At 52.0% G+C, this 15893-nt stretch overlaps 1 protein-coding gene across 3 annotated transcripts; it reads left to right on the top strand.

Annotated features, from left to right (window-relative positions):
- Positions 1–1151: 1151 nt before the first annotated feature.
- Positions 1152–14438, top strand: TXN2 (thioredoxin 2). Of its 3 annotated transcripts, XR_014186167.1 has the most exons (5): positions 1152–1302; positions 1869–2104; positions 3618–3741; positions 8670–9787; positions 11481–14438. XR_014186167.1 is itself a non-coding variant. In XM_082074461.1 (4 exons), the coding sequence occupies exons 2-4, from the start codon at positions 1869–1871 to the stop codon at positions 8784–8786; spliced, it is 477 nt and encodes a 158-aa protein (XP_081930587.1). In that variant the 5' UTR covers positions 1152–1302; the 3' UTR covers positions 8787–14438. The 3 variants fall into 3 exon arrangements, 2 of the variants coding, with proteins under 2 accessions (XP_081930587.1, XP_081930588.1); XM_082074461.1 differs by having other exon boundaries at positions 8670–14438; XM_082074462.1 differs by lacking the exon at positions 1152–1302 and adding an exon at positions 1307–1325 and having other exon boundaries at positions 8670–14438.
- The last annotated feature ends 1455 nt before the right edge of the window (positions 14439–15893 follow it).

Below are 15893 nucleotides of genomic sequence, written 5' to 3'. Positions count from 1 at the left end.
GCATTTGCCTGTCACCTCCCCGTGGGCTCCTTGTACAGCCTCAGAGCTGCAAAGCAAGAGCAGTTTTCAGCTTCACCTTCTGCTGTCCCTTTGATTTCTAGGAAGTAGAGAAGGGGTGAGGGGAAATGGGGTTTTACCTCCACACACATTTTCCAACCCGTTAGTGTCTAGAAAAATACGCCCCTGCCACCCCAGACTAAGGGCGCTGTTCCTACATGTACTTAGAGCTCTCCAATCCTTCCAGTTCAGCTGCTGTTGCTGTAAAGTCCCGGTTCCTGCCCCACCTCTGCTTCACGCTTGGAGCTGTTCACGTACACGGGGATGCGATCACGTTTGCATTTGTTGTTGGTCATTGTCCTTCCATGAGCTTTACATCCCATTGCCACAGCTCAGAGGCCGGCCCGGCTACAGCTCTCAGGGTCTGGAAGTTGTCCTGGTGGTGCCACAACTTGCTATGTCCTTGGCATTGTCATTGGCACCATGGGCTTCTTATTTTGGGGTTGTTCAGGGGAAGAAAAGAGCCTGTGGCAGAAGAGGATGATGTGCTGTCCTTATGAGCCTGTCAGATCATTTCCCATCTGCATCAACATGGAGCACGGCCCTGTTGTCCCTACATGCTCACACCTGCTCCACGTTTCCTCTTCTGTCCTCAAAAGAGATCCACTTCCTGTGCACTTGCATTATGTGTGTTGCCTTAAAGTGTGGTTGCTGGTGGAAAAGCTAAAAAAGCACCAAAAAGAAAAACAACCTGAAAGAACGGGCACCTGTGGACTCTGTTTCCCAGGGCTCAGTCCGGCGACTTTCACCCCGCAGGTTCTGCTGCCGCTCTTTTCCAGCGGATGCCGGGGACAGGGATCCGAGCCCCGGCCCTTCGGGGGCTGCTGTGGCCCCCAGGGCCGGATGCCGGCGGGGCGGGGGGCGCCGGTCTCGAACCCCTGCCAATGGATTGGTGGCTCCGCCCGCGGGACGGCGGGGTGGGGTGTGCGCCACGCCCGGACAGCGCTCGCGGCTCCCATTGGAGGGCGCTGCCGCCAATCAGAAGCCGGGACACCCACCCCCCCCCCACCCCCCCCCCCACACACACACCCCCCCCCCCGGACCCTAGAGGGCCGTGGCAGGGGGCTTGAAGGACGGTAACGGCGGCCAGTCAGAGATCGGCCGTTGGGGCGACGGCCAATCGGCTGGGAGGAGAGCCGGTCCGTTTTTTGCAGCCTTCCTGCGGAGACGGCCAATGAGCGCTCGGATGGGCGGGGCGCTCAACGGAAGTTTGAGTGGGAGTGTGTGACCTCCGGGCCCGGGAAGGTGCGGGGGAGGGTCTCTCATGGGTTTGTGGCGGTGGGACCCGTCCCGTGACACTGGGGGATGGGGCCCTGTGGTCAGGGCGTCCTGCCCTACGGGGCTGGTGGGGGGAGTGGGGACCCCGTGGTTGGGGGGTGTCGTTCCCCGCCGGGCTGGGGAGACAGTCCTGTGGCCGGAGGGCCCGGCCTCGTTGCCGGGGCAGCTGGGCCCTGTGGCTGAGGGAGCTGCGGGAACGGGAATCCCTGGGCCCTGCCCTGCGGGTGGGACGGAGCGGTATCCCCTTCGGGCCGGGGGAAACGAGGAGCCTGTGCCTGCGGTGGGGGCACTGCCCCGTGGAAACGGGGAGAAGGCCGCGGCCTGTAGCTGGGGAGGATCCCGCGGCTGCGGGGCTGGAGCCGCAGCGGGCAGCAGGGGCTGAGTGTGGGGGCGGTCAGTGCCCCGCGTGTTTCTGACTGGGACACCTCGTGGCTTGTGGGCTGCACTGCCGAGGGGTCTCTGAGCAGGACACTGCTGCAGTGGGACCCCCGTGGGGTGCACCCACCCCACACACCTCCTCCTCTTCCCCGCAGATGGCGCAGCGGCTGGCACTCCGGCGGCTGCTGGCCCTCACTCCCAGGACATTGCCCCTGCAGGGGCGGCGGGCACTCCCTGACCCCCTGGCACTGTGTGGTCCCTCAGCATCGCACGGCAGAGCCTTTGGCTCCTCAGCAGCCTGCGGGAACACCTTCAATGTGCAGGATGGCAGCGACTTCCAGGACCGTGTGGTGAACAACCCCAAACCCGTTGTGGTGGACTTCCACGCGCAGTAAGTCCCCCTCACAGCTCTTGTGCCCCTCTACGCCATCGCACGTGCAGATGTGTCCCTGCTGCTTTCCTGAGATGGTGGCACTCTGGATGCGAGTGTGCCTGAGAGCTGCCAACTGCATTGCGGGGTGCCTGGTGTCAAAAGGTGCTTCTGCCCCTATGGTGCAATCCACAGAGGTTTCACCCATTGGGTTGCACCGCTGTGGGTGTAGCTACACCCTACAGGAGTGTAAAACAAAAGTGCTAGGAAGGCGTTCCCCGGGGCAGTGTAGCTGCACCTCCCAAGTGCTTGGGTGTCACCCTGGTCACAGTGTTGCATCATCCTGCAAAAGGCACCTCAAGAAAAAGTTCGGATAGCTCCCTTTTTCAGCTTTGTGTATTAAATGTCCTGTTAAAAACACTAAATGATATTAACAGCCATGGAAGAACACTGCACTTGATATGCTTCTGCACCGTCATGTTCAGTTTTCTTATACTGCATGCTCTTGAGAGTGGGCTCTTGATGGTAAATGCCTTTCTGTATTCATAATAGCCATGTGATACCAACGGCAACATTTGTCATCAATAAAAATGTTGTCATCCTCTTGCCAGTAAAAATATTCCTAGATGTTATCTGCTGGATTAACAACACTGATTATCTTTGTTTTCTCAAGTATTTTCATAGTCCCACAGTGCTGTCATATGAGCCGTTGTGGCTGATTCTGGGCAAACAGAGTATGAAACTGCCTGGAAACTTCTGCTCTAAATAGACCAAACTGACAAACCTAAACGAGTGTTAATTGGGATCATCCAGGGAGGAGAGGACACATAATTGAAAACTGAAACTGATATAGAGGGAGGCTGAGGAGGAACAAAGTTTACAAGAGCTTCAATTTTAAAATAAATGGGCACACAGAGCTTTAACTCCTGTTTTCCTTGAACTAAGTAAGTTCACAGCATCCTAACTGGTGCGATTAGAGGGTGCAGGGAGTGTTTTCTGTATGTAGGGCCTGCAAACTCCGCTGTTGCTGCACCTGGGTTTGGAATTGCTGGTCTCCTTGAACGGATGAGATGCCTCTGAGTTTTGCAGCTAAAGGGGAATTTCTGTAAACCCCACACTGAGTGTGGAGGGGAAAACTATGGTCTGATGATTGGCATAAGCTGATTTGAGTGTGGGCTGTGACCCCCACACCCAGCAGCAACACTCGCTCTAGGGCAGCTCTGCAGTCAGTGGGGTCCAGCTCACCCACCAATGACGATGCAAAGCAGGGTAGGGGTGAAAGGCCAAGAGGGAGTAAAGCAGACTTCATTGTGATCCAAATAACATCAAAAGCACCATGAATGCTGAATGGTGACCTCTTCTTCCATGCAGCTTCCCCCTCCTACAAAAAAACCTTTTGGTTTGGGAATGGTGTTTCCAGTCTGGCTCTTAAATGGAACAGTGGTGGTGGTAAAGGCAGTGGTGTAGCAGCAAGCCTTCTGCAGCTGCCACTCCACTTTTTGCCTCTGATGTCCCTCTCCTCTTTCTCCATCAGGTGGTGTGGCCCCTGCAAGATCCTGGGCCCCAGGTTAGAGAAGATGGTGGCCAAGCAGGAAGGGAAGGTGCTGATGGCCAAAGTGGACATTGATGATCACACAGACCTTGCTATTGAGTACGAGGTAGGAACTGGAAGAGCATGGGCTTTCCTTTGCCGGTGGCGCAAAAAAGCCCATCCCTGGGGAAGGGTGTGCACGCAAGGCAAGCAACGTTGTTGGGGAGGGGAAGCCTAGTGCCTACAGGTTCCTCATCGCTCAGGTCACTCATTAGTAAGTGGATTTCACTGCCTGGCTTTCCTCCAGCTTGTGTTCAGCATCCCCACCTCTAATTCTGCAGAAATGTGTCCTCTGAGCCTTGCAGGTGTTTGTCAATGTAAATGCTTCCCTGGCCTGGAGGAGCCCGCAGCATATGTGGCATTTTACTGGGGCTGCTCAGGTGCAGGGTGGGAAAGTGAAGTAACAAGCTCCAGTCTGTTCCGCTCTTGAATGTGGATCTTTGTGCAGCCAGCCTGTCATCTGTCCCTTCCTTGTTCAGGATGTCTTGCTGGGTGATAATGTCCCATCCTTAAGCCTCAGCACAAGGAGGCCCTGTGGGTTTTGTCTGGACAGGTGGAAGCCAGGCTGGAGAACACACACAGGGAACAGGAGCACACATCCCGCTCTTGACAAGTGCAAACCTTTGCGCTTGCACTAGTGTTTCACATGCCTGTTATGCCTGTTCCCTGTTCCGCTTTGCTCCCAGGAGGAAGCAGAGTAACTGGAGAAGGCCATGGCCTTGGTTTATATAATTTGTTTTTCTTTTTCCTGCATCAGTTTTTAGGTAGGAAAAATCCCTCTGACTGTGCTCTCCCCCATTGTTTCTACTTGTACACAACAACACAGTCCACAGAGTCGGGGCATCTTGCTGCTGTGTTTTACAGGGAAGAACGTGCTTAATTTTCACTCACGTATCACGCAGATGGAGCTGCTCCCCATCTCCAGATGAAGTCCTGCTCCTAGGGTGGAGGCCAGCACAGGAAGCTCCTCAAGTTGCCCAGCCAAGTGTGAACCATCTCCTGAGCAAACTGTCATTTTCTTGAACCCGGAGGAGACACTCTGTGCCGTTCCCACACCCTGCCAAGCTGGAAGGAGAAGGAAGTTGAAACAGCTTGTTCCCTCCCACTCTTTCCCAAGGAGACCTTTCTGCCTGTGCTGTGGTGGCATATCCACCCAGCTGGCGCTCACAAACATGATGTGCAGCTTCCACAAGCTGAGGAGGGAGCCTCTGGTGCTCTCCTCGCTGGTGGTGTGCTGGCAGAGAGGCCCCAGGCCAAGGGAGACAGCTCCTGGCTCCTGAGGAGGGCTGTGTGTTGCAAGCCCGAAGGCTGCGCAGCTCGAGGGTGCTGGTGAGAAGCTGAATAGGCCGAGGTAGTCCCTGTGGTGGCCAGAAAGTGTGTAAATCCTAATAGATGCAGGCAAGGCTCTGGTAGCAACCACCCTAAGGAGAAAAGGAGAGGAGAATAGAGATTATTAGCTTAACTCTTGTATTTGTTTCAAGCCTTCCAGTAGATCGAATTAGGGGGGATTACAAGAGGATAATCTCAGTTGACTGGAAAACAGCAAACAGAGTGTGTGCATGTGAAGAAACCTTTAAAAAGAGGCTGAAGGTTCCTGAGTTGTGCAGGTTGGACGACACGCTGTGTGTGCTCTCCCACTGGGTGGTGAGTGAGCAGCTACACAGCCTGCTGTGTACACACATTTGTCTGCAGGTCTGCCTGCCTTGCAGCACTGGTGGCACACGTGCAGGCAGGGTTGATGCTGAAGGCAAGGGACAGCTTCCAGCAATTTGTTCTGGAGCCTTATATACAAACATGATTAAGTTTTTGTTTTGCAGCAAGGCCTGGGGCTGGTCACTGCATCCTCCACTCAGTGATGCGTATCTGGTCTTGACCATTATCTCTGTGGCTAAAACCCTGTGCCTAGGTGCTGTCTGTGAGTAGGAAACGTGCAGATGGGTAGGGGTAAAGGAGAAATTTTGACTTTTATTGTAGTTTGGGGTATCCTTTTCAAAGCAGAACTTTGGTTCATGGCCTGAGCACGTGCTTGGTTTTGCTTTGTGTTCTGGGAGGTTGCCGCTTAAGGAGATGTGAGCGTAAAGGCTGATGGGAAGACACCAAGTCAAGATCAAAGAGGGACCAAAGGTAGTATTTGGGAGAGATCATGAAAACCAAAGGTGGTATTTGGGAGGGATCAGGAAAGATGTATTTGTTTTAAAGCCATTCCATTGAGGCTCAGATGTCTGCAAGATAAGGAAGTTTTTGTGTTGGAGATTTTCAGTGTCCATGCCCCACCCCCACAACTCCTCCACTAACTGCCAGGAAGTCTCCTTCCATCCATGTTTGTTCCCCTGCCCACGCATGCAGCCCCGGTTTGCCACCCGATTGCACAACGTCCTGTTCAGCAGCCTCCTTGGCGGGGGGAGGCAGGACAAGGGGGAGAGACCCCTGGAAAAGCCAAGGAATGTCGGCACATTCCTTCACAGGCGCTGCAGCCTGCCCTTGGCTCCCAGCCATCCCAGCTTAGCACGAAGCAGGGACACGTTTCCTGTGACTAGAGATGTCCCCAGCGCCCTTCCCCGTCTGGTTCTGCCCAGCACAACAGTTCTTTCCCTGGGGATTCCTCCTTTTATCTAACACCTTTCATCTCTGGCTGTGGCTTTTCTCCACCGCTCCAGCCTGCTCCTGACCTCTCGCCCCGAGAGAAGAAAGGAAGAAGGAATACTTTTTGTTTAATCTGCCATTTCTTACAATTTTTTAGATTAATCTCTTGTCTTTGCCCCTTGCCCACATGTGTGGCCACTGGGAAAGGGCAGCCCCTTCTCCAGCTGCTGTGGGTGGGCACATCAGGAGAGCTGCTTGGTACAGGGGTGGTCATTCATCAGCAGAGCTCAGTCCCGTGTTATGCCTCATTCTGAAGCTTGGGTGAAATCCTTCCCCCTGCTACGTTATGTGGCATCTAAGTTTGTATCTAAGCTCCAGTTTCAGATAGGAGAGAATTCCCTCAGTAAGGGCACTGCCCAGCCTGGATACCATGTTTGTTTATTTATCTGTGTGGTCAGCGGTGATCAAAAGCAGCCTGACTTTTTCTCTAGAAATGCTCTTGAGGAGAGAGGAGGAGGGTTTGTTTAGGTTCAGTGCAGATGGATCTCAAAAAGAAGGGAGATTAAAAAAAAAACACACACAAAAAAACCCACGCCAACTTTGTGTTCTAGAAATCCCCATATTCCCATGACATTTGCTTCTCAAGCAGCAAAACGGAGTACGTGCTCTGTTAGCAGGCTGCCCTTGCTGCAGCCAGCAGGAAGGAAGCTGTCGAGTTTTCTGGGCAAAGAGCTCAGTACCCTGGTTCTCACCCAGCTCTGCAGCGCCAGCCCCCCGACCCATTTGTGGGGTTTGCTCACCACCATGAAAAGGGGAAGAGACTGAAAGACCAAGGCTGTGTGAAGCTCATGGGTGCGCTGGTCAGCACGCAGAGCCGTGTAACTCAGTGTTGGCTGCTTCTCTGTGGTGCTTCCAAGAGTCACCTGTTCTTCACGCAGGCTGTGATGCCCTGATGCTGTTGCTGGTTGGGCATGCTGGTTTGTTGGATGAAGCTGGGACAACTCTGCTCATTATTCACCCATTTTGCAAACCAGAGAAAGGCTTAGTGCAGCTTTGCCCTTCTCAGGGAGGGAGAGACCAGCCGAGTGCAGTGCTGGTACCATCCTTTCTCACCCCTTAAATGACAAGGGAGTGTGTTTGTGCAACATTGCCAGTGCCGAGGTCCAAACCCTCTGGATCCGCTCCCACCAGTCGCTAGGAGGAGCTGAAGATTGCGTGTTGCAGCAGCCCCGGCGCTCCCATCCCTTCAGATGAGGCTGCACAAGCCCTGGAGGACAGACAGACTGCGGGGAGCCACGCCGGACTGGCCAGCTGGGGCTGAGTGGGAAGGAAAGCACAAAATGTGCCTTTCATCTTAGGCTGCCGATGGGAGAAAAGCCAGCCCTCTGGCAGGTTTCCCGAGGAAGGATTTGCAGATCCTCGCTGGCAAGCGCATGCGGGAGGGCCCCGCAGGCTGATGGGGAGGCAGCGGGTGAGATAAGGACAGGATGTGTTTCAGGAGTGGGGGACGTTTTGGGCACCAAAACTGTGGGGTCAGAATCATGACCAGATCTCTCTGCTGCTGCTGCAACTCCCCAAGCTCGGGTTGTTCCTTCTCCCAGTTGTGTCCCCAGAGTCTCTTCTGTTGCTGGTCAGCTGGCAAGTCCATGGGAAACGTTGTCATTTCCACTGCTTTTCATCTGAATAATTCCCAGAAAACTTTGTTCTGGGATGAAAAAGCAGTGCCCAGAGCAGCACAGCTGCCTGCTGACTCTGGTCAGAGGGACTTTTTCACTTTTTACCTAATCACCGGGGATCCGCAGTGGACAGCCACTGGTACGTGACCAGCTAAACCACTGAAAACGGAGCAGAAAAGGAAAGATGGTTCGGAGGGGCTTGTCATTACCATGATAGGATGGAGCAGGAAATCTGCCTGTGCAGTGATGGGTGAGGACCCTCCTCCAGCTCCAGTCCTGTCTGGAGGAGAACATGGATCCAGACTGATACCACCCTGGTCACAAAATGTCCAAAGGTTGTCATGTCTGAGAGGTGTCCTGGTAAAAGACTGTGTTTGTTTGCTTATGATAGGACAGAAGGGAAGGAGAAGAGGAATTTGTCCTGGCAGGGGGGAAAGCTTTACCTTATTTTTGGTTTAGTTTTGGTTTTGTCTTTAAAATTTTGTGTCTTAACTCCAAAAGCTGCTCAGCCTTGACGTAAGGAGTACAATATAAGTCAGTGCAGAGGTGAGGCCACAGGGAGAGGAGGAACATGGAGCTCAGCTGGCCTGTGTTTTGCGAGTGGACATGTTACTCTTGAGCAGTGTGTGCTCAGCTCACTTGTAGCCACTTCTCTAGAGCTCCATTTGGGGCCGGGTGCAGCTGGGCTCTGCGCAGCCTCTGCTCACCCATGTCTCCCTGTTTCACTTGCCCCCAGGTGTCAGCAGTGCCAACTGTGCTGGCTATGAAGAACGGAGACGTCGTGGATAAGTTTGTGGGGATAAAGGACGAGGATCAGCTGGAGGCATTCCTCAAGAAACTCATCGGAGCCTGAAGTAAAAGGATGGCTGTGCCTCTGCCTCTGGACATGTCCACGTTGTGCATTCCTTGCCTGGGAGAGCAGAGGGGCACGTGAACTGTCTGCCTCTACAACCTGGGGCTTTCTTCTGGTTTGGGGTTTTTAGGAGATGGACAGTGTTGTAACCCTTCCCTCCCCCTTCTCTTGAGCAGCAGTAGTTGTAAAGGGCGTTGAGGAGCGGGGCTGCTTATTCTCAAAATGTGGAATGTGGCTGGAATTAGGAGCCTGTGTTTATCAGCAAAGAGCTGACGTGCAGAGGAGCTGCTGCTGCTGAGTTAAGAGGAGAAGGAATGTTTTCCTCTTTGCCTAACATCTGATAGCCCAGAGCAGAGGGCAGCTGTTCCCTGCAAGATGTGGGTACATACCTGCCCTGGGTGGGTTTAAAGCTGAGAATGCCTCTGCCTTGTCTATGAAACCTGTCTCTTTGTCCCTCTGTCCTCGTGTCGCTGGGACAGGTACGACTCCTTCGTAAATCCATGGGCTCCCATAATAATTTTATAAGAGAAAATAGAGAGAAATATTTTATGGATCTCCTTTTGTAGGTCTGTAATAGGGAGAACTTTATCAGTCACTGCTGTTAACTAGAGAATAAAACTTGATTCTCAGAAATCACAGGAAAATCCCTTGTCTGTCCAGAGAGGCGAGGGAGTACTCGCCACACAGTGGCTGGTTTCTAATGATGCGTTGGGAGAGCACAGGTTACGACTTGATCCCTACTAAAAGGTAATGTGCTGAAAAAACAAGTTGATTTCTTTCACGAGGTTTTCAGTGCTGCCTCTGGGACTCCCTTTGGGTGCTGCTGGCCCTAGGACACCAGAAGAAGGACTCACCTCCTGTGCGCAGAGGAGCAGCATCTCATTGCACAGAAGGAACCTGAGCTTTCCTCAACCCCCCTGTGCTTTTTTCGCTCCTTTCCTGCCTGAGGAGCCCGAGAGCCTCCCTCTCCCTCATGTGAATGGCTAAATCTGCTCTCACAGGTGAGCCCTGCCAGAAGGCAGTCTTTTGACTTTAATTGCCCTGACCTTTAGACTAAGGGAGGCAGTTGTGTGCTTATATCATGAGTGGCCTTCAGCCCTTCCCACCTCTTCCTCCTCCTCCCCACATACACCTGTTTCCAGTCAACCTGGCTTCTAAGTGCTCCCAGCTTTCTCATGCGCTTGTAGGCAGAGTACAGCAGCAGGGCTGATGCCTACTGTAATGCTTAATTCCAGTTTGCTTATCTAAGCTGCATGAGAACATTGTAAGTGCTTAATAACCATGTACAAGCTGCCTTTTTTTTTTTTTTTTTTCCTTCTCAGCTTCTGTTTCCTTCAGTCACTCTTGACTCTGCTTTGGCTTTGCTCCATTTCACCTCCCTGCTTGTTACAAGCAGTGAAGCCATTTTTTTTCTGCACCTTTGCAATAACAATTTATGACCTTTGAAGGAGCAGGGGAGTGGTGATCGAAGTCCTGCATCTCCTGCTGCAATCGCAGTGCTGCTGGCATCACTGCTCCCACCCACTTCCATCACCCCCAAGGCCTGGGCAGCAGCGCAGGGCACCTCCTGGTCCGGGCTGGGCTGACCTCACCCCTGGCGTGCTGCTAGAGGTGATGTCACTCGGATGTAATTTGGTAAAGAACTCTTGGTCAGTTATGATCAGTAGAAACCAGCATTTTGTTTTATTTGGGAGACCACAGAAACTGTGCTGCTCGTGTCCTGCTCATGTTTCAGGCCGGGCAGTTTGCCCTGCAGTTTCAGTGTTCCTGCTCTGTAAACACTTCTAGTAAAGACCATCTCCATTTTCCTGCGTGAGCAGGAAAAGTAGGGGAACAGCGTCACGTACCCGACAATAGTCAACTTTCATGTTTCACCATCCAATAGAACAGGAAAAAACACAGTGACTTTGCATTGTGTAATTAAGGGGTAGTATAAATTAGCTATTTTATCACTTCCGTCTAAGGAAAAGTGGAGCTGAGGTGCTGTTCAGCTATTAAAAGCACCAGCATGCTTTAGGGTGCATTGTATGAAAGCCTGTTTCTGTGAGATAAATGCTGGAGACCCACATGTGTGGTGCCCTGTGGAAATCCTTCAGAAACAGCACAGCGGGTGGAGAGAAGAGGGGTGTGGGGGTAGTTTGAGACTCCCCCAGCGCTTTGCACAGTTTTCACCACAGGACAGGACTCAAAGCACAAAGATGTTTTATGTGGCAGGATCTTAATTCAGCTCCCTGCTTGCTGACTGTTGGGGGAAGCTTCAGGGATTCCCACAGCTGCCCTTAATAACAGAGGAGGTGCAAGCAGAGAAGCGCTGCCAGCACTGTATTCATGTTGTGGTTAAACAAGGGGTTGCACAGCGATTTTCATGCCACCTGAATGTGATGTTGGTCTTTCCTGAGAGAAGAGAGCTGAAGTAATAGGTAATTCCTCAGCAGTATCTGTTTTTTCCATGTCAGCTGGGAAAATGTTTCCTCTTTGCTCACTTCAGCAAGGATGCAGTTGGTTTTTCCTTTTGGAGCTAAGCACATCGAATGCTCCTCTGATCTGTTAAGCAATTGCTCTCTCCTGCACAAGCCTGCCTATTATACAGCAGCTTTCTCAGCTTCTAATGTTCCTGATTGCTATTTTATGAGGATGTGGTGATCGTTGCCTTCCCAAGGGTAGCAAAACTCAGCTAAACCCCTTTCTCCCCAGGTATGTTCTGAAGCCAAGGCCAAGATCCTCCCCAGAGGCCAGGCGCAGTGCCTTTGTCTTCACAGTCTTGTCCAAGGCACCCGATCCCAGGCAAGCGGAGGTTTTCCCTTTGTTTCTGTTGGCTTTACACTTGCATCAAGCCATAACACAGCTGTTTCTTTCCCAGAGATGTTTGTGCCAGCCTGCTAAGCTCAGTCTTAACCTCCTGCAAGGGGGGAGAGCTGCGCTACCTTCTCTGCTAAGGGTGCTATGGTGAAAGCAGCTTCAAGTGCTGGTAGAGGATGGAGAATTCAGGTTGGCTGGTTTGAAGCACACAAGGGATTGTTTATACATGGTCCCCTACAGCTCTGAAGGGCATGGTTGTGGCCACATTTGTCTCCAACCAGGTCTGGCCTCAGCAGCCTGGCCACCCAGCTTTGCCAGTAAATCCTTAGCTTTATCAACATACTATATGATTCCTCCTGTGCAAAGAGCAAAACAAAGAGCAGCTCCATGTCAACCGGGAAACAACCACCACTAATGCTGCCCTAGGCAGGGCCTTTCACCAGCCTGGCAGGGTTGTTTGCCCCAACAGTTTGTTCATCACTTTGAGTCTTCCGCCTATCCCCCACACCTCATTTTTCTCAACTAACTAATTATAGGATTCAGACTGAATCAGTAATTAAAATCTCCAACCCTGTAAGGCTGTTACCAACAATGTTAAGCTCAGTATTGTATAAAACTGTTGCTGAGTTGTGTTAAGTGTTCACTGTGAAATTCAGCTTCCTACAAGTTAAAGAATAACAGTTTGCACAGCTGCGATATCCTAAGCAATAAAAAGATAAAACTACCATAGTCTTGACTCCCAGACCAAAAGAAACTAGATCCTTGTTACACAGTCCTGTTGTCATTACCTGCTCCTGCCACCCACCCAGGCCCAAGTCCACCACCATACATGGGTGTCTTCCTGTTGCCCTTCTCAAGGACATGGGATGCGCTTGTGAGCTTCGTGGTTTCTCTGCCTCTGCAGCTTTTTAAATTCAGCAACACTTTCTCTCTCAGAACCTTTCTCAGGCAAAAACCAGAGGCTGCAACTCACTGTAAGAGTGGTAGCCGTGAGCTGGGTGTGAAGTTGGAGGAGGATGTTGTGTTGGGCCATGCCTGGTTGATTTTTTTTCCTCTGAGGTGCATCCTACCATCCAGGGAAGGATGGAGGCAGGAGCAGCAGAGAAAACCCCAAATTTCTTACACCCAGAGGAGCCAAATGGGTGAAAAACAGAGACCTCAAGGTAGAGCTAGAAAATGTGGCACCCCACATCCCAGTGGGGATGGAGCGAGGAGAAACCCTGTGGCTGCCTTCCTGGTGGCAACAGGTCTCTGCTGGGCAGTGAGATGGGTGAACTAATCCTGTGAGGAGAGACTGGAAGGGGACACCAGAGCTGCCTGTGCCATGTGGGCAGAGGAGAGCTGGCAGCTGTGGGCAACAAGGCAGCACTCAACCTCCTGCCTGCCCACACTGACTGCCTAGGCACTCATAATCCCAAATTGCAAAAAAAAAAGGCACTAAAATCGACTATTTTTTCTCTGTGGCGTGCAGCTTCTGTGGAGTAATAATGTTCATGCACATATTAATATATGTATGTGTTTAACTACTCATATATTCTAGTTCTCTGTTATGGAGACTGCAAAAAGCTTCTGGGGCTCAGAGATGTCCCCAGCAGCTGTAGCTGTGGACAGAAGAGGACAGGAGCCAAGCTGCTTTCTCTCCCGCTTCAGGAAAGGCTCAGCTCCTGATACTCTTTCTTGGAACACACCACTCATCCCCCTGCTGCTGAAGGCACCACAGCTCCATCTCTCCTGTCAGTGGAGTGGTTGAGCAATACTGCAAAATAGGGAATTTTTGCAGTGAGAGTCCTCGGAAATATCCACTTCAAGTTGTCCAGAGGGTACAAAATGCAGCAGAGATTTCGGTGTTTTCCAGAAATGATGGTGATCTCCGGTCACGTGCAGCTACAGGTCCTCCATGCCAGTCCCACGCAGCCAGCAGTGAGAGGGTGTTTGTCCTGGCTGGCTCTGCATGTGTTTAGCTTCATGGCCTCAGGACAGAGAGGAGCCGTATCCCCTGAGGTTGCTTTCTTGCTCCATCATGAGGCAATAATGCTTCCCCACAGGGCCTATGGCCACAGGCGCAAGGACTGCACAGCTCCTTTCCTTGCCGAGCCACGCTGCAGCCCGCAGGTGACAAACACCCTTGGCCTGGCCAGCACAGCTGCTGTGATAGACAGAGCGCTGTACCACATGCAAGCTCCGGCATGCCTGCTAGCATTTATATAACATCATTTTGCTTTAATCTGGCTTTTAAAGTAAATTGTCAAAGCCCTTTCTGTTCACTTGGGCCCTTTTTTTTTTTGGTTTGTTTTACTGCAAGTTTCATCTTTCAAAGGTCGGCTAGTTTTGAGTGACGCTGAAAAACCCCATTTGCAGTGGCTTTTTGTTCCGTTCCTGTATTGTTCAGGCAGAAGTGGTTGTTTTCTTTTCGTCCTGGCATAGCTCAGGAGTGACTGCATGGTCTGAGCTCAAACTTTCTAAAAATACTCACCCGTGAGGAGAGATCCAGCATGGCAGTGTTCAGATCCAGAGATTAACGCCTTGGAAAGGCGCGGTCGTCTGAAAAGAAGCCGGAGGCAGCATTGTGCCAACTCTTTGGGCACCGTAAGCTCTGTAGCTGCAGCGCATGGCAGGCAGAGAGGAATCATAGAATCATAGAATATGGAATAGTTTGGGTTGGAAGGGACCTTCAAAGGTCACCTAGTCCAACCCTCTGTGATGAGCAGGGACATTTTCAACTAGATCAGGTTGCTCAGAGCCCCATCCAGCCCGGCCTTGAATGTTTCCAGAGATGGGGCATCTACCACTGCTCTGGGCAACCTGTTCCTGTATTTTACTATCTCATAATAAAAAATTTCTTCCTCCTGTCTAGCCTGAATCTCCTCTTTTAATTTAAAAGCATGACCCCTTGCCCTATCATAACAGGCCCTGCTAAACAGTCTGTCCCCACCCTTCTTATAGGCCCCTTTTAGGTACTGAAAGGCCACAATAAGGTCTCCCTGGAGCCTTCCCCAGGCTGAACAACCGCAACCCTCTCAGCCTGCAGAGTGCTGTGGGTCTCTCTGGGCCACCCAGACCCAGGTATGGGGTAAGTCCAGGCAGCACCTGCAGAACCACCCCAGGGGAAATACTGTCTGCAGGGAGGCTATGGGATGACTCAGAAGTCATAAAGAAAAGCACTTCTTGCTGCTTGGAGAAGCAAGGCTGAACGATGAGCTTGCTCCTCATCAGAGGTTGGTCTCTGTAACCACATCCTCTTCTCTGAGTGTGAGACAGGCAGCCATGGGGGAAGGGAGGATTGCAGGGACTGAGAAGAGCAGAGATCAGGCTTATGACAAATTGCAGGAAAGCATGTGGGGGCTCCGTTTTGTCCTTCCACTGGCTGATTGCAGGAAGCTCTGCAGGTGACGGCTTTAGCAGCTGCTGGGACAGGAGACCTTATTGTTCTGCGCTTGTGTTTACAGCCATGCCAGTTTTTTGGCAGGAAGCTACAAGACAAACCCTTCACGTTCTTCTTTCTCGCCCAGTTTGCTCTCAAGGGACTGATCTTCAGCTTGGCTCTTTCAGCTTAGCTCACCACCTGGAGAGGTCCAGCTTCCCCTTCCCAGCCAGGCTGGGTCCCATGGGTTTTGCCCTAAGATCCTGGCAGGAGCGTGGAGACTTTTCATAAAGCTTGGGCAATATTAAAGGCTGCTGCTGTCATGCCTGACACTGCATTTCTAGCACTAAACAATGGGATTGCCCAGTACACCAACCCCGTTCTACATGTCTGGGCCCTGTTTAGTTCCTGTTCCCCTTTCCCTAGCCTTGGGCTCAAGTTCTGTTCTTGGTTTGGGTTTTCTTGGTGACACTCAGAGGAAGCACATTTGGGTTTTCTTACTCTGTCTGGCAGATCCGTAAGGCAGAAGCTGGCAGCACCCTTGAGATGAATGGATATGGAAACGAAGGTCCCATCCCTGCCAGTCTCACTGGAGCCTGCAGCACGGAAACTGGCAGCATGTGTCTGTGCCTGCAAGCAAAGTCCTTACGTCGCTGTCATCTCCCTGTTCTGCTGCTCCGTCATGATGCTGTGCCTCCCTGTGACACTGTGCCTAGCCAGTGGTGGCCAGCAGCACATGGGTGACCCAAGGGCATGGTTTCCAGCCTCGTCCAGCCTGCAGCTGGGGGCACAACAGCTGAGCTCCATTGGTGTTAAATCCCAAGACTTTTCCCCCTGCCTTCTTTTTTCTTCCCTGCGTGGGGTTTTATTCCAAGGCTGGGAACAAAGGTCATATCGCCTCTGAGGAATCAACAGGCTGTGACATTTCCGGCAAGGATGGCTGTGCG

Source organism: Streptopelia decaocto, assembly GCF_964273445.1.
Source record: "Streptopelia decaocto genome assembly, chromosome: 1".
In the NCBI taxonomy this organism is placed as follows: domain Eukaryota; kingdom Metazoa; phylum Chordata; class Aves; order Columbiformes; family Columbidae; genus Streptopelia; species Streptopelia decaocto.
Note: the sequence above shows the minus strand (reverse complement) of the source record. Positions and strands in the feature narration are given on the sequence as shown.

Excerpts from the sequence above, each read along its gene's own strand:
- TXN2 (XM_082074461.1), top strand. The coding sequence starts at position 1,869 with ATGGCGCAGCGGCTGGCACTCCGGCGGCTGCTGGCCCTCACTCCCAGG. Across the intron at positions 2,105-3,617 it reads GTGGTGGACTTCCACGCGCA|GTGGTGTGGCCCCTGCAAGA; the intron begins GTAAGTCCCCCT and ends TTTCTCCATCAG. Across the intron at positions 3,742-8,669 it reads ACCTTGCTATTGAGTACGAG|GTGTCAGCAGTGCCAACTGT; the intron begins GTAGGAACTGGA and ends ACTTGCCCCCAG.